Source organism: Somniosus microcephalus, chromosome 15, assembly GCF_052327205.1.
Source record: "Somniosus microcephalus isolate GS21.2 chromosome 15, FLI_Smic_1.0, whole genome shotgun sequence".
In the NCBI taxonomy this organism is placed as follows: Eukaryota; Metazoa; Chordata; class Chondrichthyes; order Squaliformes; family Somniosidae; genus Somniosus; species Somniosus microcephalus.
This window is the reverse complement of record NC_141001.1, coordinates 45,061,535-45,082,534: the sequence shown is the minus strand read 5'-3', so window position 1 is coordinate 45,082,534 and position 21,000 is coordinate 45,061,535. Positions and strand designations below refer to the sequence as shown.

At 44.7% G+C, this 21,000-nt stretch overlaps 1 protein-coding gene across 1 annotated transcript in view; it reads left to right on the top strand.

Annotated features, from left to right (window-relative positions):
* The window catches only part of LOC147106682 (sperm-specific sodium:proton exchanger-like), a 504,645-nt gene that overhangs the window by 309,494 nt on the left and 174,151 nt on the right, over nucleotides 1–21,000 (top strand). Inside the window, exons 20-21 of the mRNA XM_086008503.1 lie at nucleotides 1,658–1,783; nucleotides 3,261–3,359. Coding sequence (XP_085864629.1) covers nucleotides 1,658–1,783; nucleotides 3,261–3,359 — 225 coding nt within the window. The remainder of the gene's footprint in view (nucleotides 1–1,657; nucleotides 1,784–3,260; nucleotides 3,360–21,000) is intronic.

Sequence of the window (21,000 nt, the reverse complement as noted above, 5' to 3'; positions counted from 1 at the left end):
TATATGGTACATATGTAAGATTAATTTTTTATTTCCCATTCCCCCCTTTTACACAAGAGGCTAAATTAATAGAAGGACACTTTTACACCAGGACTTGTTTAGTTTGGATTGCAGGAGTCATAGATCCATAAAAAAGTGATACTATAATTCTGCCATTGGATAAGAGAGCCAGTTTTGGCACCTTAAATGCAGGGAGACAACACACAAATGATCCTTTCCCACGATTTGCACTGAACAAGCAGAAACATAAAAACACCTGAAGCCACTGAGAGGGTCTTTTACTTTGATGTAGAAACAGTCTCTTTGAAGATTATGTTTGGCAAATGTATTTAAGCAGACACACATTGCAGTAAACAATGAGGTAATGGCCTAAGAATTGTGTCTTCCCCGTGACAATAGTATCAATCCTAAATCACTATGAATTGACAATTGCTTATCAATCATAGAGCATCTGCATCCAGCAGGTAATTTGCAATCGCTGAAGTCCCATATAAATTACATTGCTGCCTGGCAAGCTTTAAATAGCAACATCTTTCATTTCAGTTCTCCCAATTATCAAAGTGCCATTAACTCAGCTGGTATCTGAACAAAAGGCATTTATCTCTTTCTGTAGACTCTTGGCTTCCATTTTGAAATTTATTGAAGATGAATCAGCCTCTATTTAAACCCTAGCTATTTGTAAAAACCGATATGAAATAAAGACAGAAATGTTTGTGCTCATCACATTCATCAACCTCTCCCTCTTCTGTGGTATCAGCGGTGTCAGTCTTCATCCACCATGCCTCTGCACTCTGGAACTCTCTCCCTCAACACTTTGCCATTTTATCTTTCCCCAGGCAGCACGGTGGCATAGTGGTTAGCACTGTTGCCTCACAGCGCCAGGGACCCGGGTTCGAATCCGGCCTCGGGTGACTGTCTGTGTGGAGTTTGCACATTCTCCCCGTGTTTGCGTGGGTTTCCTCCGGGTGCTCCGGTTTCCTCCCACAGTCCAAAGATGTGCGGGTTAGGTTGATTGGCCATGATAAATTGACCCTTAGTGTTAAGGGGATTAAATATGTGGGGTTACGGGGATAGGGTGGGATATGTGTTGGTATAGGGGTTACGGGGATCGGGTGGGATATGTGTCGGTGCAGGCTCGATGGGCCGAAATGGCCTCTATCTGCACTGTGGGGTTTCTGTGATTCTGTGATTCTGTGATCTTCAAAAGCATTCTTAAATCTTACCTCTGTGCCTTCAATCATCTCCCTAATTTCTCCAGTACTTCATGATTGTTGTCCACCACTCCACTTGAAAATGATTGGGATGTTACGTTATATGGTAGGCACTATATAATTGTAAGTTGTAACTGGAATCATGCCAATTGATTTTAAGAGTTTATTCAAAATACCTGTTACTGTAAACTAACTCATTAATGATACAAACCCAGGGCTGCAATTTATGCAAAGATAAAGTCCCTGCTCTGCTGACCAAATAGCCACTGCACAAGTCACAAGTGTGATTTTGATACTGGTTTGACTTGCTACCCTAGACGTATGACCATAACACAAAATTTATGGTAATTTGGTGACATAGGCAATATACAGGGTGAAAAGCAATAGATGTCATTCTACATGAATTTTGGATGAAATTTTTATTCCCTGCTATTTTTGGGAAATAGATGATTGAAGTAAAGATGAAGCGTCTTCTGAAATTCCCCCCTTCCATACAACCTCCAACTGCGGAAGAATTGCTAAACAATTTGCCATGGTTGCAGAATGCAGAGAAGCAGATTGAGTTCATTAAGGTATTTATTTACTGATTTTTATTGATTCGTTTTCAATATTATACAAATCAATAAGGGTATCAAACATAGCAGAATCTCTGCCAAACATGAAAATAAATCTGTGGAACATACATAAAGGCAGTGTCCTTCAGTATCCATAACAATCATTTTCATCACCATAAAGTAATTCTTTATTAGGAATATATAAGCAAGTAGAGAAAGCCTGCCCAACCTTAAAATAAATTGGTGGAATTGACCCAGCACTTACCCTTTCTGTGCTGATATCAAGTTGCTGGGCATAAACGGCATCAAACAATTTTTGGTGCAACAAGTTCAGCCAATGGTTCTCACGTTTTTTGATTCAGGTCACACCAAAATAATTCTGTTAGCCTCTCATACCCAAATAGCTTTATTTTCAAACTGTGGAAGGGAGGGGAAGGCACGCCGGTAAAGGAACACACCTGTGAGTAATCTGAAATATTCCGTCTCTTGTTCAAAGATGCTCGAGGAAGTTTTGTTCCAAAGTATAAAAGTTTTATTAAGAAGTTACAATATAAATAGTAAAGATGTTAAAATACAAGAGTACAATTATAACGTACTAAATAAAATGTTGAAATACTACTTGGCAAAGCTTAACACCGACGAGGTTCCAAGACGATCACCCGCAAAGGGCCTCGTGATAACACTTGAGCGGTCCAATCTCGCTCCGAGCATGTTCTAACATACGACTTATGTTTGGATTTACAGACGGTATAATCATCCATTAGTTCTTACCAGACCTTGAGCACTCTTAAGCCTTCCTGTCAATCATTTCACTGTCTCCCAAGCCAAGCAGCCATCATTCCACAACAAGGCAGAAACAGACATTCACTGAAAGTAAAACTCCCCATGTCACCATCCTATAAACATGAGATCATAATGGAGACAGGGTGTCTGATTATGTGGTATTCATCAAGGGCGCACTAACTAAACAAGGTTTAGGCACTCTTTAGCTGATGCCAACACTATTCAAGAAAGCCTTATTCTGCAGAAAGCCTGTTAAAATGCTTTTCTTACACCACCTGATTTTCCTCAGTTTAAATTAGAGCAAAATCATGTAGATTCCTTTAGGCGTGCCCACCTGATTTTCTAATAATTGCTGTACCCAGATAATCCAGTGTATTTGAGTGCAGACCCAGGAAAATCTCCGAATAAATTTCTATCATACTCAAATTGGAGATCAGCTATAGGATTGATCAGCCACTGGATTGACACCAATGTTCCAAATTTCCTGGCTTTACTTGAAATGGTGACTGCTGGGGAGATTGATGGAGTCAAGGCCAGAGGCCCAAATTGCTTCCATGTCATGATTAAATGCACTTATGATCTCATAAATGCAAATTGGAAGTTCATTGCTTATTCGAGCTGATAATATAATCTGGATCTATCTTTGATTGTTGTTATTTTGGGGTATTGTTGTTCATTTGAAATTTAACTTCAACTATCTTTCCTGTTCTAGTATAAAGCAAAGCTGCTTTATTTTGATTATGGTGATGTCGTTGTGCACCAAGGTGAACCGCCACGAGGGATTCATCTTATTGTATCAGGAATGGTTAGGGTAAGTCTCAACTCAAGCAATCATCTGGAGTAATGAGAATATTTGCATCTCAATTGAAATTATTCATTTATAACTCACTTCCTTCTCATTTGGGCTATTACTCAATAAACTTGCATTGGCAACCATCTATCCCTTAATATGGGTGTCATCATGCAACAACAGTGTACTGACTGTGTTACCTGACGCTGTTGACACCATCAAAAAAAGAAACAACCCACTCAGCCTCCCCTTTCCCCATATTGATACAATGTAGTAGCGAGCCTGGCCTGTGAAGTTGGCTTTGTCCACTATAACGTAGAGTGACAGCTAAAATAAAAGCAAAACTGAGCAAAACTGTCCCATAGAAACATAGAAGATAGGAGCAGGAGTAGGCCATTCGGCCCCGCGAGCCTGCTCCGCCATTCAATGCGATCATGGCTCATCATCCAAATTCAGTACCCGGTCCCTGCTTTCTCCCCATACCCCTTGATCCCTTTAGCCTTAAGAAATATATCCAACTCCTTCTTGAATATATTTAATGAATTGGCCTCTACTGCCTTCTGTGGTAGAGAATTCCACAGGTTCACCACTTTCTGGGTGAAGAAATTCCTCCTCATTTCTGTCCTAAATGGCCTACCCCTTATCCTTAGACTGTGACCCCTGGTTCTGGACTCCCCGACCATCGGGAACATCCTTCCTGCATCTAGTCTGTCCAGTCCTGTCAGAATTTTGTAAGTTTCAATGAGATCCCCTCTCATTCTTCTAAACGCTAGTGAGTATAAGCCCAATCGACCCAATCTCTCCTCATCCCAGGTATCAGCCTGGTGAATCTTCGCTGAACTCCTTCCATGGCAAGAACATTCTTCCTCAGATAAGGTGACCAAAATTGCACACAATACTCAAGATGTGGTCTCACCAAGGCTCTGTACAACTGCAGCAAGACATCCTTGTTCCTGTACTCAAACCCTCTTGCTACGAAGGCCAACATACCATTTGCCTTCTTAACCGCCTGCTGCACTTGCATGCTTACCTTCAGCGACTGGTGCACAAGGATACCCAGGTCTCGTTGCACTTCCCCTTCTCCCAATCTATTGCCATTCAGATAATCTGCCTTCCTGTTTTTGCCACCAAAGTGGATAACCTCACATTTATCCACGTTATATTGCATCTGCCATGCTTCTGCCCAATCACCCAACTTGTCCAAATCATACTGGAGTTTCTCGGCATCCTCCTCACAGCACACGCGCCCACCCAGCTTTGTGTCGTCTGCAAATTTGGAGATACTACATCTAGTTCCCTTGTCTAGATCATTAATATATATTGTGAATAGCTGGGGCCAAGGACCGATCCCTGCGGGACCCCACTAGTCACTGCCTGCCACTCGGAAAAAGACCCGTTTATTCCAACGCTTTGCTTTCTGTCTGCCAACCAGTTCTCTATCCAAGTCAATACCTTGCCCCCAATCCCATGTGCCTTAACTTTACACGCTAATCTCTTATGCAGGACCTTATAGAAAGCCTTCTGAAAGTCCAAATACACCACATCCACTTGTTCTCCCTTATCTATTTTACCAGTTACATCCTCAAAAATTTCCAGTAGATTAGTCAAGCACGATTTACCTTTTGTAAATCCATGTTGACTTTGTCCGATCCTGTCACTGTTTTCCAAGTGCTCTGCTATTACATCTTTTATAATGGACTCTAGCATTTTCCCCACTACCGATGTCAGGCTTACCGGTCTATAATTCCCCTTTTTCTCTCTACCACCTTTTTTGAATAGTGGGGTAACATTAGCTACCCTCCAATCCATGGGAACTGTTCCAAAGTCTATCGAATTTTGGAAGATGACCAACAATGCATCTACTATTTCTAGGGCCACTTCCTTAAGTATCCTAGGATGTAGATTATCAGGCCCTGGGGATTTATCGGCCTTCAATCCCATCAATTTCCCTAACACCATTTCCCTACAAATACTGATTTCTTTCAGTTCCTCCCTTTCATCAGACCCTATGTTCCCTGACATCTCTGGGAGGTTATTTGTGTCCTCCTTTGTGAAGACAGAACCAAAATATGTATTTAATTGGTCTGCCATTTCTTTGTTCCCCATTATAAATTCCCCTGATTCTGACTGCAAGGGACCTACGCTTGACTTCACCAATCTTTTTCTCTTCACATATCTATAGAAGCTTTTACAGTCAGTTTTTATGTTCCCTGCAAGCTTACTCTCGTATTCTATTTTCCCCTTCTTAATTAATCCCTTTGTCCTCCTTTGTTGAATCCTAAACTGCTCCCAATCCTCAGGTTTACTGCTTTTTCTGGCCAATTTATATGTCCTCTCCTTGGATCTTATGCTATCCCTAATTTCCCTTGTTAGCCACGGTTGAGTCACCTTTTTTTGTTTTATTTTTATGCCAAACTGGGATGAACAAATTCTGTAGTTCATCCATGCGGTCTTTGAATGTCTGCCATTGCCTATCCACCGTTAACCCTTTGAGTGACATTCCCCAATCAATCCTACCAAACTCGCGCCTCAGACCATCGTAGTTTCCTTTATTTAAATTCAGGACCCTAGTCTCTGAGTCAACTACTTCATTCTCCATCTTAATGAAGAATTCTATCATATTATGATCGCTCCGACCCAAGGGGCCTCGTACAACAAGATTGCTAATTAATCCTTTCTCGTTATATAATACCCAGTCTAACCTGGTTGGTTCCTCGACATATTGGTCCAGGAAACCATCCCGTAAACACTCCAGGAATTCCTCCTCCACAGTATTGTTACTAATTTGGTTAGCCCAATCTATATGTAGATTAAAGTCACCCATGATGACTGCTGTGCCCTTATTGCATGCTTCTTTAATTTCCCTTTTAATGCCATCCCCAACCTCCGCATTACTGTTTGAAGGTCTATATACCACTCCCACTAACGTTTTCTGCCCTTTGGTATTTCTCAGTTCTTCCCATACAGATTCCACATCATCAGAGCAAGTATCCTTCCTTACAATTGTGTTAATCCCTTCTTTAACCAGCAATGCTACCCCACCTCCCTTTCCTTTTTGCCTATCTTTCCTGAATATTGAATACCCCTGGATGTTAAGTTCCCAGCCTTGGCCACCCTGGAGCCATGTTTCCGTAATCCCAATCAAATCATATTCGTTTACCTCTATTTGCGCAGCTAATTCATCCCCATCCACTAGACAATACATATTTTAAAAAGTAATGGTTAAACAGGTGTATTTCTCCATCAAACTCAAGTTGGGGCTCATATAACAGTTCTAAACTATAAGAACTGCTTGAACTGATATTATCTGAATCCGCAGGTGGGATTACTGCCAGTATCGCCCTCCCCTTGAAATCACCTCCCTTAGCTGCTCTAGCTAGCTTCTCCAAAAGCACAAGCAGCTTACTGACAGAATGCTAATGAGGACGAACTTGGCCTTGGACGACTTCCATTGTGCAGGTGGCAGGCTGCAGGTTTGTTCCACCTGCCTCCTGCCCATTGGAAGTAGCCACGTGAAAATCTACCCCATGCTTCAAATTTTCACTGAGAAAAATAAACTATTGTTGATTTTGAATTTTCAATATAAACAAAATAAAGCACAAATGAACTCCACTCTTAGATTCTGAATTAAAATTAAAATAATCACTTTAAATTAATTACCTCAGAAGGAGATCGTCAAATTATGGTCCAGGTTGTTTTGATAGTCTGAAAAAACAAAGACATAAATACTGTTATATCCTGAGGAAAGATGTGCTTCTAGGAACATAGGCTGGAATTTCACTCCTAAATGGCCTATCCTAATTTTAAGATAATGCCCTCTTGCTCTGGATTTCCCCATCAGAGGAAATAGTTTCTCTGTATTTACCCTATCAAATCCCTTTATCATTTTAAACACTTCAATTAGATCACCCCTCAACCTTCTAAACTCAAGGGAATATAAGCCAAGTTTACACAATCTGTCCTCATAAGTTAACCCTTTAAGCCCTGATATAATTCTGGTGAATCTGTGCTGTACCCTATCCAAGTCCACTATATCTTTCCTGAGGTAAGGTGCCCAAAAGTGAACGCAGTTCTCCAGATGGGGTCTGACTAAGGCTCTGTACAACTGAAGCATCACTTCCTCACTGTTCGAGCTGTTACACTGAGAGACTCAATCTTCACTGGACGATTCTGCACACTGCACATGCTCAGACTTCAGCATCCTGTGAATTGTAGGCACAGGTGCAGTTGGTAACTGCTCTTAGCTGACAGAGGGATAGTTCTGGGGGAATATCTATTCTGGCCTAGGCTTTTGAGAGGTGCTCAGACCTCTGAGAAAATGTTTATGAAAGTTAAGGACAATGTTATAGGCATGTTTAATCATGTTCCGAAATAGATCATTTTTAATGTTTTTTATTATGTTAGAAACCTTATTTTAAGCCGTGGCAATTTTTGAATTGACGAGAAAGGAAAATGGTGGATGAAAGGATTTTAGCAAAGTATTTTGAGCAATTTATTGGTTCAGTTTTGGCTTTTTTATTGGCATACTACATTCATTGTTCATAGTTAAAGACCTCTGATTTGTCACTTTATGAATACAAAATTTAACATAATTAACTGATAAACAATATTTGCATATAAAGAAATAAATTGTGATAGTGAAGCATGACACAGGAAGTGTGATGCCTTAAATATGATGGACAAAAAATGTGCAAAATTATGCTTTTTTATATAAATAGATAAACTAGTTTCTTCATTTCTTTATGATTCAGCTTAAGAATGCAAACTAATTCCCTTATTATACCCAGATGTGAATTGTGGGATTATTGTATTTTACAACAGCTTCTTAGCTTTCAATCATTGTATTTTCAGCTCCACTTCTAACTAGCAGTACTGTTTGAGACTAATTGCAGATTATTAAAAATTATAAATGGCAGAGAGTGAATTTAAAGCTGTAATTTAATTATGCTATTGGTTTATATCATTTGAATTCCTTAATTAAATACGGTATTGCTCATCAGCTGTGGCTCAGTTGGTAGCACCCTCGCCTCTGAGTCAGAAGGATTTGGGTTCAAGTCCCACTCCAGAGACTTGAGCACCAAAATCTAGGCTGATATTCTAGTGCAGGACTGCGGGAGTGCTGCACTATCGGAGGTGCTGTCTTTCAGATGAGACGTTAAACCGAGACTCTGCCTGCTCTCTCAGGTGGACACAAAAGATTCTATGGCACTATTTTGAAGAAGAGCAGGGGAGTTATCCCCGGTGTCCCACTCAATATATATCCCTCAATCAACATCACTAAAACAGATTACCTGGTCATTATCGCATTGCTGTTTGTGGGAGCTTGCTGTGCGCAAATTGGCTGCCGCGTTTCCTACATTATAACAGTGACTACACTTCAAAAAGTACTTCATTAGCTATAAAGCACTTTGGGACATCCGGTGGTCGTGAAAGGTGCTATATAAATGCAAGTCTTTCTTTATCAGTCCCACCCTTCTATTATGGTTGTATCATGGTGTAGCTTTAGTAAGTAGCATTGATTATATTGTTATAAAAATGTTATACTCCTGGTGTAGTGTGTTAGATTACTGAAAGGTGGGAGGTTTGCACCTGCAATTCCACCAAGAACATCAGATGTGGGAAGCATCGAAGAGGGGACAGGACTCTGCACAAAGAGAGAAAATCAGAGGGAGAGTTATCACTCAGCTGCTGTCACACGCATCCTGGCAGCCTGCTTCAGAACAGCTTTGTTAGAAGTCACTAAACTATGGTGGCAATAGTGTAGGAACCCAATTGGAGAAAATAATTTTTAAAAACATGGGCCTAGAAATTCGGTTGTTTGCGCCAGCGGTTAGCGCCTAAAGAGACCGAGAATTGGGGCGTTACCTAATGTTGGGGCGGGCGCAATGAAGATAGCGACAACTCCCATATTGACTATACATTTAACACCTGCGCTAAGTGTTTGTGAGCGCAAGCAGATCATGACGTCATTTCAGTGTGCAACGCCTTTTAGGGGCGCCTGAGCGGATATTGGGTGGCGCCCGGAGCCTTTACGCCTAGCGCTATTAGTGACAGTTCGAAGGAGCGTTAGCAGGCCCTTCTCGGAGTCGGGGGGCGCTATTTAAAGGGGACAGCTCTAGTATAGAAGCTTCAGCCACTTGGCCTGTTCATTGCAATCGTTGGTGGAGAGAGTTGGTGAGCTACTGTGGAGCAGAGTTTTTGGAATTTAGCATTAGAGTACTTGGGACCTTCAAACCTGTTCGGAGCAGTTGGAGCACTAGACCTAACAGCCTTTTGACCAACTGGCATCGGAATGGGAGATGCTTTGGAGGGCGACCGCCTCATGGCCGAACACTGAAGGGGCAGAGAGATGGCGGGAGAGGGGGCCGGGATTGGCCAGAAGGAGGAGGGGCAATGGAGGTCGGCCAATCCGAGGGTATGCTGCGAGGGTCTTTAGGCAGCAGGTGTCATACCTTGACATGTCGGAGGAGCAGTGTGTGCGAAGGCTCCGAATCGGGAGGGACGTTGTTACTGAGCTGTGCCACCTGCTTGCTGAGGATCTGCAGCCGCGTCTACGGTGCAGGACCTCTGTCGGTGGCCGTTAAACTGACTGTTGCCCTCAATTTTTATGGCAACGGATCCTTTCAGTCAGCCATTGGGGACATTGCGAATATCTCTCAGGTTGCAGTCCACTGTTGCATCTGGCAAGTTACAGCTGCCCTTTATAGGCGAAGGCATCAATTCATCACCTTCCCTCTGACCCTGGAGAAGCAGACGGAGCGCGCGCAGGGCTTCGCTGCTATTGCGGACTTCCCCATGGTGCAGGGGGCGATTGACTGTACACACGTGGCTTTGAGGGCGCCATTCCAGAATCCTGAGGACTTCCGCAGCCGCAAGGGGTTCCACTCCCTCAACGTGCAGCTTGTCTGTGACCACCGCCAAATCATCATGGCAGTCAATGCCCAATTCCCAGGGAGCAGCCACGATGCCTTTATCCTGCGGTAGACCTCAGTTTGTGACCTTTTTGAGGGGCCGGCTTGACCACGAGGCTGGCTTATTGAGGACAAAGGCTATCCTCTCTGCCCATGGCTGATGACACCACTCCGTGTGTCCGCCACCCCAGCAGAAGAGCTGTTCAACAGCAGCCATCAGGCGACCAGGAACATTGTAGAGCACACTATTGGTGTGCTCAAAAAGCGCTTCCGATGTCTTGACCATTCGGGGGGAGCCCTGCCGTACTCGCCGGAGCAAGTGGGTCACATCGTCGTCGTCTGCTGCATGCTCCACAACTTGGCGATTCGACGCACCCAGCCAATTCCAGCTGTCCCTCAATGACCAGCAGAGCAGGCGGTCGAGGAGGAGGAGGAGGAAGAGCAGGCGGAGGAGGAGGAGGAGCATGCGGACGAGGAGGAGAAGGAAGATGAAAAGGCTCCTGAAAGTGGAAGGGCCATCCGTCAGAGGCTCATGAGGACTCGTTTCGAGGCCCCTCTGGCGGAACGATGAGTGTCTTTACTCCTGCGCACTTTGGATGTTTGAAAGCCTCTGAAGGCCAGCATCACTGTAATTAGTCACGTGCACCATAGCACATTAAAACTTCTCTTTATTGTCAAAAAAGTCTTTCATTACAGCAAATCAACGTCATGTCAACAGAAACCATAACTAACAAAATAACAGTTAACTCTTCGGCAAAGCCGCAAAACTAAACAAACCATTTCCAACAATTACAACAGGTGAGGGTGTCCTTGAATTTGGCCAAGGAAACGTCTCAGCACCTCCCTCTACTGCTGGCCCCTTGATGGAGAACGACTTTTCTCTTTCGCGGACGGCCCCTTCCCTCCTTGCTGCTCCTACGTAATTACATAGATACATAGAAGATAGGAGCAGGAGTAGGCCATTCGGCCCTTCGTGCCTGCTCCGCCATTTAATGAGATCATGGCTGATCCTTTAATTCAGTATCCCGTCCCCGCCTTCTCTCCGTAACCCTTAACCCCTTTTGCCCGTAGAAATATATCTAATTCCCTCTTAAATATATTTAATGAGCTGGCGTACACTGCCCTCTGTGGCAATGAGTTCCACAGGTTCACCACTCTCTGAGTGAAGAAATTCCCCCTCATCTCTGTCCTAAATGGTTTAGCCCTTATCCTTAAATTATGTCCTCTAGTTCTGTTCTCACCCGCCAAGGGAAACATTCCTTCTGCATCCAGTCTGTCTAGACCTGTCAGAATTTTATACACTTCTATGAGGTCCCCTCTCAATCTTCTAAACTCCAGTGTGTACATCCCTAAACTACATAGTCTCTCCTCATAGGTCATTCCCGCCATTCCTGGTATCAGCCTGGTGAATCGCCGCTGCACCCCCTCCATGGCAAGAACATCCTTCCTCAGATGAGGCGACCAAAACTGTACACAGTACTCGAGGTGTGGTCTCACCAGTGCCCTGTACAGCTGCAGCAAGGTATCCCTGTTCCTGTATTCTAACCCTTTTGCTATGAAGGCCAGCATACCGTTTGCCTTCTTGACCGCCTGTTGCACCTGCATGCTCGCCTTCAGTGACTGGTGTACAAGAACACCCAGGTCTCTCTGTACTTCCCCCTCTCCCAATCTATTGCCATTTAAATAATAATTTGCCCTCCCGTTCCTGCACCCAAGGTGGATAACTTCGCACTTGTCCACATTATAGTGCATCTGCCATTTATCCGCCCAATCGCCCAGTCTGTCCAAATCGCTCTGGAGCTTCCTGGTCTCTTCCTCTGAGCCCACCCCACCTCCTAGTTTAGTGTCGTCTGCAAATTTGGAAATGCTGCATCCGACTCCCTGATCCAGGTCATTAATGTAAATTGTGAACAGCTGGGGGCCCAGGACAGATCCCTGTGGTACCCCACTTGTTACTGCCTGCCATTCAGAAAATGAGCCGTTTATTCCAACTCTCTGTTTTCTATCTGACAGCCAGTTCCCTATCCACGCCAAAACTTTCCCCTTTATCCCATGAGCCTCAATTTTCCATGCTAATCTTTTATGTGGGACCTTATCGAAGGCCTTTTGGAAGTCCAGGTACACCACATCTACTGGCTCTCCCCCATCTATTCTACCAGTTACTCCCTCAAAAAATTCCAATAGATTAGTCAAGCACGATTTACCCTTTGTAAATCCATGTTGACTCTGTCCTATCCTGTCCCCATTTGCTAAGTGCTCCGCTATTTCATCCTTAATGATGGACTCCAGCATTTTGCCCACAACTGATGTAAGGCTTACAGGTCTGTAATTACCTGCTTTTTCCCTACCCCCCTTTTTGAATAGTGGGGTAACGTTAGCTACCCTCCAATCCATCGGCACTGTTCCCGAGTCTAATGAATTCTGAAAAATCATCCTTAGTGCATCCGCTATCTCTAGGGCCACCTCCTTCAGTACCCTAGGATGCATGTTATCAGGCCCTGGGGATTTGTCCACCTTCAATCCCTTTAGCTTCCTTAACACCATATCCTTAGAGATATTGATTTGCGTCAGTTCCTCCTTTGCCAATGTCCCTATTTTTCCCGATATCCCAGGGAGGTTTTTTGTGTCTTCCTTCGTAAAGACTGACCCAAAGTATGCATTTAGTTGATCTGCCATTTCCTTATTTCCCATTATATATTCCCCCGTATCTGACTGCAATGGACCAACTTTGGTTTTCACCAGTCTTTTCCTTTTGATATATTTATAAAAGCTTTTGGAGTTAGTTTTTATATTTTCCGCCAGCTTGTTTTCGTAAGCTATTTTGCCCCTCTTGATCATGCCCTTTGCCCTCCTTTGCTCTATCTTAAACTGTTCCCAATCTTCCGCTCTGGCGCTTTTTTTGGCTATTTTATACGCCCTATCTTTGGATTTTATGCTGTCTCTAATTTCCCCTGTTATCCACGGTTGAGTCACCTTTTTAGATTTCCTTTTATGCCAGATTGGTATAAACAATTTTTGCAATTTTGTCATTCTATCTTTAAATGTTTGCCATTGTTTATCTACCTCCAGTCCTCTCAGGAACGTTGTCCAATCAGACCTACTCAGTTCCCGTCTCATGGCATCATAATTCCCCTTGTTTAAATTCAGGACCTTAGTCTCTGAGTCAATTTCTTCGCTCTCCATTTCGAGTGAGAAATCGATCATGTTATGATCGCTCTGACCCAAGGGTCCCCGTACAACAAGATTACTGATTAGTCCCTTCTCATTGCACAGTACCCAGTCCAATATAGCCTGTTCCCGAGTTGGTTCCTCGACATATTGATCCAGATAACCATCCCTTAAACACTCAAGGAATTCCTCCTCCTCATTATTTTTACTGATTAGGCTAGTCCAATCTATATGTAAGTTAAAGTCACCTATGATGACAGCTGTGCTCTTATTGCACGCTTCTCTAATTTCCCTCGTGATGCCCTCCCTAACCTCTATTTTACTATTTGGAGGCCTATATACCACTCCTATTAATGTTTTTCGCCCCTCGCTATTTCTTAGCTCCACCCATATAGATTCTGTATTAACTGAGTTAATATCCTTCCTTTCAATTGCATTTATCCCCTCTTTTACTAGCAATGCTACCCCTCCTCCCTTTCTTTTTGAACCCCAGTGGCGGGGTGAAGGCTGGGGGACACCTGCTGACTGTGTGGAAGCGCAGAAGCCCCTGAGGGATGGCCTGGCCGACCGCTGGGCTTGGAGGGTGCAGACGCAGGATGCTTGATCTGAGCATGGCTGGAAGCAGTGTGCCCTGCAGGTGGTGGCAGCTGCACTGCAGACGTACCAGCGCTGGCATGTGCAATGGTCACCTGCCGAGAGAGGACACCTGCACCATGGTCGGACGACACACTGGCTCTGAGGGGACCGGCTCGGCTCATCCGCCACAATCGCATGCTCCACTGATTCCTGGCCTTGTATGGGACTGGAAGGGCCCAGGGTGATCCTAGCTGATGCAGATAGGGTGGCTGCAGTGAGAGTTCGCGTTGCCTCAATCTGGGTGTGGACAAGGCCGGCAAGTGACTGCGTGGCAGCAGTGAGGACCTGTGAGCCAGGTGCCAGTGCTTCGGAGAAGCCCTGGACAGTTCTTTCCATTGCTTCGGACAAGGCCGGTGCCGACCGCTCCACTGCCTCAGACAAGCCCTGGACAGACCTTTCCAGGGATTGTCCGAAGCCCTGAACAGTCCTTTCCATAGCGCCCTGGACAGTCCTCTCCATTGTTGGCCCGAAGCCCTGGACAGTCCTCTCCATTGTTGCCCCGAAGTCCAACACACTTTGCCAGTGTATCTATTGACTGAGGCATCCTCCCCACTGCAGCCATCAGCTCAGTGTGCCTGAGCCGGGCCTGGGTGCTCATTTCAGCCAGGCAACGCACCTCCTCTGCACTCTGTGCAGCAGTCATCACTACCTGCCTTGCCCTCTGGGGAGACGGTGGCCGAACTTGCCTACCCCCCTTGCGTTGCTGCATGCCGCTTGTTCCGGCAACTGGCTGATCCTCAGAGCCCCCGCCCCTCCCCTCCAGGGAACTACTATCCCTAGTCTGTAGATGTGTATGCTCCCCTGAGATTGGAACGGATGGTCCGGCTTCCTCCTGATCCTCGCCTCCGGAGGCACTGGCACTGGCAGCTTCAGGGCGTTGAGCCCAAGTTGGTGATGCATCATCTGAAAGCAGGGAGGTGGAAGAGTGGCTTTAGCAAAAGGACAGGTTGGCGGAAAGGCATGCCAGATTGCGGCAAGGCTCTGACATGGCTGCACACTGAGGAAGCATGCTGGCGGGGGGACCAAGTGGAAGGAAACAGCTGAAAAAGGAGAGAGCCTTACCCTCGCTGTCGGAAATGGGGTCGGCAGCTGCAGTGGTAACAGGACCAGACAGACGTCCTCCAAGAATCTGGTGCACTCTCTCCTCGAGATCCGTCAGAGTGACGACTTGTGGAGGCCCGCCACCGGTTCGAGTCTGGTCCTTTCGCCTCGCCGCCAGCTTGGCTCTTCTATGTATCTATGTATCTATGGACTGCAGGGGAAAGAAGGGGAAGTTCTGTAACATGATGCCTTGAGAGATCATCACATGCCCCCCATGGTGCAAGAGCCCTTACATGAGGCCTTGAGAGATCATCGCATGCCCCCCATGGTGCAAGAGCCCTTACATGTGGCCTTGAGTGAAATGTCCATGTGTGTGCCCAGAAAGGGCCATGGGTGCTTGCTGACAGATGGCCATTGGGGCATCATGGCAACAGGGTGCTCGAAGTCAGGTGCAGATGGAGGGAATCAGAAGTTTGCATAACCAGCACTCACCCTAACGACCTGAGTGAGGTCGTTGAATTTCTTCTTGCACTGAACAGGGGTCCTGGTCGCCATGCTGTTGGAGTTGACCCTCAGAGAAACCTCCCTCCAAGATCGCCGGTAAGCCTTTTGATTTGGCCTCTTGCCATTGTCAGGATACAGAACATCTCGACAGCGCTCAACTGCAGACATCAACTGGTCCAGAGCCTCAGTGCTGAAGCGCTCTGCTCTCTGTCTCACCTTCTCCATCCTGACCAAGTTTCTTGCGCCAGAGAAGGGCGAGCGCCGATTCTGAGGCCTACAGGGCGTTGAGTGTGGCAGCTCAGGCTGACTGACCCACCCCTTTAAGAGCCGGCCGGCGCCTGGAAGTCTCGTGGTTTCCGGTAATTGAGATCACCTGCGCTGCGCCCGTCCACGCCGATATTGGGTAGCGCCTGAACTTTTGCGCCTTAGGAGCCCCGTGCAATGTCTGAGTTCGCGTCACAATCCCCTTTGGGGGCGATGCAACCCAATATCTCGCCAGGCAGTGATAAGTTTCGTCTGGCTATAAACTTTGCACAGCACCAGTTCTAACGCCTCAAGCGGGGCTATACCCAATTTCTAGGCCATGGAGCCTTACGATGCAAAAAGGCCATCTGTTTTGAAGACTTGACTATCCAACCTAGGTGCTTTATTTCCTTCATACTCATCATTGTTATCTTGGCTTTCAGGTAAGCAATTTAACATCAGCACTTTTAAGGTCATGGAGATAAGTTATGCACAAAGAGATTACACAGAGAGATAGTATAAAATTAGAATTAGACAAAAGAAATTAATAGAAAAGGCCATTCCTTCTCCCTTACGCATCCTCCACATACATACAAAAAATATTTCTATCATTTCACATTGAGTGAGGGTAATGGGGGTAAACAACTGAGAACGTTGTCTGTAAATTAATTTCACATGTGACCAGACACCCCAACTTGTCGCATATAACGTCTGTTCTCGATCATAGCCCTACTTGTCAGTTGTCTCTCTTGCTCCAAAAAAAGTTTATAACCAACACCACCAGAACAGATTATTTAGTAATTTATCTCATTTGACGTTTGTGGGACTTTCCTATTGGCTAACATGTTTGCCTAGAAAATTGTAGTGAGGTAGATCTTCGCCTTTACTGCCTGGACAGTAATCTGGCAGAGCGGTTTATCCACCCCTTACAGAACCCACTCGATTTTAATTCCAGTGACATCAATGGCAGGTTCTGTAAAGGGTGGATGATTCACTCCGTCTGATGACTGCTAGGTGGTAAAGACCAAAATCAACCTCAATGACTATATATCAAAAATAATCAATTAAGCTCAGGAAAGGCACTAAAAAAATGCAAGCCATCTCTTTCTTTAATCCCTGTTTGTCATAGACAATGCAAAGAGAGGTTCACATGGAATCTCTCAAGGTTTTTTTGTGCCTTAGAGTTGTAAAGTTCTTGCACTATTTTCACCAGTGCCATTCTGGTTACGACCCAATGCAACCTCTTACAATAAATCTACTCTCCTTCAGCCAACAGCTGATGTAGGCTCTTGATTTTAAAATCAACATCAAACGTCATGTGCCTTTTCCAGTGACTAACTCGCACAATACCTGTTTATTCTGTCTTCCATTATCACACAATTCTATGAAGCGTGAAGCCTTATCTATGTTAGCTATATTCAGATCAGGGACTGAGTATAAACTCACCATTCACTGAAAGACACTTCTTGCTACAAAATGCCACTGGGTGATTCCTCTGAGTATGGTGAGATTATTAGGGTTTAGTTCAACATAGAAATGCCTCTTCACTATCATATGGGGAATTAACTCTTAGCAAGGAAACCTCTCAAGAACACCCTCATAAAGATGCACTGGCCAAACCGTATTTCATGTTAGCTCATAAGGCTGGGAGAAAGCATTATTTCACAATCGTCTCAAGAGCTTTCAGTTAATATGTTCACCTATAATAAAACACTAACGTTCTGAAATTCAGACCTGCAGTTTGCAAATTTCAGAGATCACTGATTCTATAATTACATGCCTGAGTGTAGCACTTAAACATTAATACCTACCCTCACAGATATATATATATTCAATTTCTCAATTCACGTTACCCTTCAATGAATCTATTTGTGGTGGAGATGGGAAATATGTTTTGACATGACTGTAATTAACAGTTATTCTGCGTGTAGAGGATAGGAATGATTTGTACTTTTGTGTTTTTACTCTTTGTACTCTAAGAAATAACAAAATAATTTTAAATCATACTCATTGCGAATGTTTTTTTGTCTCGGATACTATTCCCTCCTAGTTCAATCATTTAGCAATCCCAATTCAGACATTATGTGGTTCATAGCAGAAGTCAAAAGAGAAGAGCCATGAATGTCATTAAAACTAACTAAGAAATGTTTGCTCCCGGCGGTAGTAAAGGTAACTGGTTATTCTTTCTTTCTGCACTATTATTTTTTAGCGTTAATTTCGTTGCTTTCTATTATTTTCGTGACGGAATCTGCCAGTAGCTGCTATTTTTCTGCAGTTAGCTTAGTTTTGACTCGTTTGAAGACCTATCACACGTCACTTATATGGGTTTAAAAATATCACCTATTTTAAAGTATCTTACTATTAAAAATACACACTTGTAGGGCCTGATACCCATGGGTTGTTGATCCCTGCGTCAGTTGGGATCCGCCCACTGGGAATCTCCATTGTCTCCCACCGTACTGGCTGTCTGGCATAACCATAGCTAAGGCCAAGGAAATACCTCAGACTGAGTATTTCCTCCCCCTTGTAATGCTGCCACTGTTGTGAAGGGCCATGTTTAGGGTGGATGGAGTTTCTGCCCCAACAGGCTTTTCCCAAAACTTAGAGCACAGGCCAGGACCTAGTGTATCAGAGTCCTAGCCTAATTCCCATCTTCTGTCACACACCAGGCAGACTTAAGCCAGAAGTCCCGAAGAGTATCAGGGCCTAAATGTTTAAATGGGTTTACAGTCTATTCCACTCTCTTTGATCACAAATCTCATGCCTAACATTTACCCAGTGTTGAAAGTTGTGCCATTATGCATTGATTGATACTAAAGATTTTCAGATGTTTGTTTGTTCTACGTGTAAGAACCACTGCCAAGGAATTGCCTTCGAAGAGTGCTGACAGCCTGCCCAGTTATGCAAATCCCTGTCCCAGAGGTATGGGATGGGTTTTTGGGCAGAGAGGGATTCTGCTTTGTCGCATTTATACTGGCAGACGGAGCCCCAGGAATTTCAGGCCAATGGGTCAAGCCCTTACTTCTTTTTCACCTGTTACACAGCAGATTTTTCTGTTGTCTCCCAAATAGAAAGAAAATTATTTTATCACTGTTCTGTCCTAATAATCCAGACAACGTGACTAATCTGTTATTAATAATCTGGACTAATAATCCAGAGAATGTGAGTTCAAAATCCCACCATGGCAGTTTGAGAATTTAAATTCAGTTAAAAAATAAATAAATCTAGAATAAAGAGCTGGTATCAATAAAGTGACCACAAAGTTGTCCGGTTGCAGTAAAAACCCATCTGGTTCACTAATGCCCTTTAAGGAAGGAGACCTGCTGCCCTTACCAGGTCTCCAGTCCCACGCCATCATGGTTGACTCTTAGCTGCCCTCTGAAATGACCTAGAAAGCCAATTAATTGAATCAAACCACGACAAAGAATAAGAAGAATAAAACCAGACGGACTACTTGGCTGCAACCTAGGCATCGAATTAGGACACGACAAAGGCACACCAAGCCCAGTTGATGCTGCAAAGTCCTCCTCACTAACTGGGGACTGGTGCCGAAGCAGGAACAGTGGTAGCATCACCACGGACCGAGCTGGCCAAATCCTGAAGAACATAGCTGCCAGACTGGGCTTGTGGCAGGCAGGTAGTGAGAGAACCAACACGAGGGAATAACCTTAAGGAAAGGAAATCTACTGTCCTTATCCGGTCTGGCCTTTTTATGACTCCAGACCCACAGCAATGTGGTTGACTCTTAACTGCCCTCTGAAATGACTCAGTTGTCAAGAAGGCGACCTTCTCAAGGGAAATTAGAGATGGGCAATAAATGCTGGCCTTGCCAGCGACGCCCACATCTTGTGAATGAATTTTTTTTAATGTCCTCGTTCTTACCAGTCTAGCTATCGCAGATACATCTGTCCATCACAGTATTGGTAGTAGTGGCCACTGCATAGTCCTTGTGTTCTTCACACTGAGGACACCCTTCATTACTAGCACTATGCTCAGTGGGATAGATCTAGCAGCTCAAAACTGGGCATCCATGAGGCGCTGTGAGCCATCAGCAGCAGCAGAATTATATTCCACCATAATCTATAACTTCATACCCCTTACTCCTTCATCACCATCAAGCCAGACAACCAACCCTGGTTCAATAAGGAGTGTAGAAGGGCATGCCTAGGTTGCAGCACCAGGTGTACCTGAAAAAAACAAGGTGCCGGTCAACAACTTTCATTTATATAGTGCCTTTAACCTAGTAAAATATCTCAAGGAGCTTCACAGGAGTGTTGTCAAACAAAAGTATAAAAACAGATGACCAAAAGCTTGATCAAAGAGCTAGGTTTTAAGGAGCGTCTTAAAGGAGAGAGAGGTGGAGAGGTTTAGGGAGGGAATTCCAGAATTTAGGGCCCAGGCAGCTGAAGGCACAGCCGTCAATGGTGGAGCAATTAAAATTGGGGATGCGTAAGTGGCCAAAATTGGAGGAGCACAGAGATCTCAGAGGATTGTAGGGCAGGAGGAGGTTACAGAGATAGGATGGGGTGAGGCCATGGAGGGATTTGGAAACAAGGATGAGAATTTTAAAATCGAAGCATTGCCAGACCGTGAGCCAATGTAGGTCAGCAAGCACGGGGTGATGGGTGAACAAGACTTGGTGCAATTAGAATACGGGCAGTAGTGTTTTGAATGAGCTTAAGTTTATGTAGAGTGGAAGATGGAGGCCGGTAAGGAGAGCATCGGAATAGCCGAATCTACAGGTAACAAAGGCATGGATGAGAGTTTCAGCAACAGATGAGCAGAGACAGGCGATGTTATGGAGGTGGAAGTAGGCGGACTTGGTGGTGGAACAGATATGTGGTCGGAAGTTCAATTCTGGGGTCAATTACGACACTAAGGTTGCAAACGGCCTCGTTCAGCCTCAGAAAGTTACCAGGGAGAGGGATGGGTCGGTGGCTAGAGAATGGAGGTTGTGGCGGGGACTGAAGACAGTGGCTTCGGACGTCCCAATATTTAGTTGGAGGAAATTTCTGCTCATCGTACAAGCAGTGTGACAAATCAGAGACAGTGGAGGGGTCGAAAGAGGTGATGGTGAGGTAGAGCTGGGTGTCGTCAGCATACATCTGGTGAAGCTACAACAAAGGACTATATGCATATTAAACAGCGGAAGCAGCATG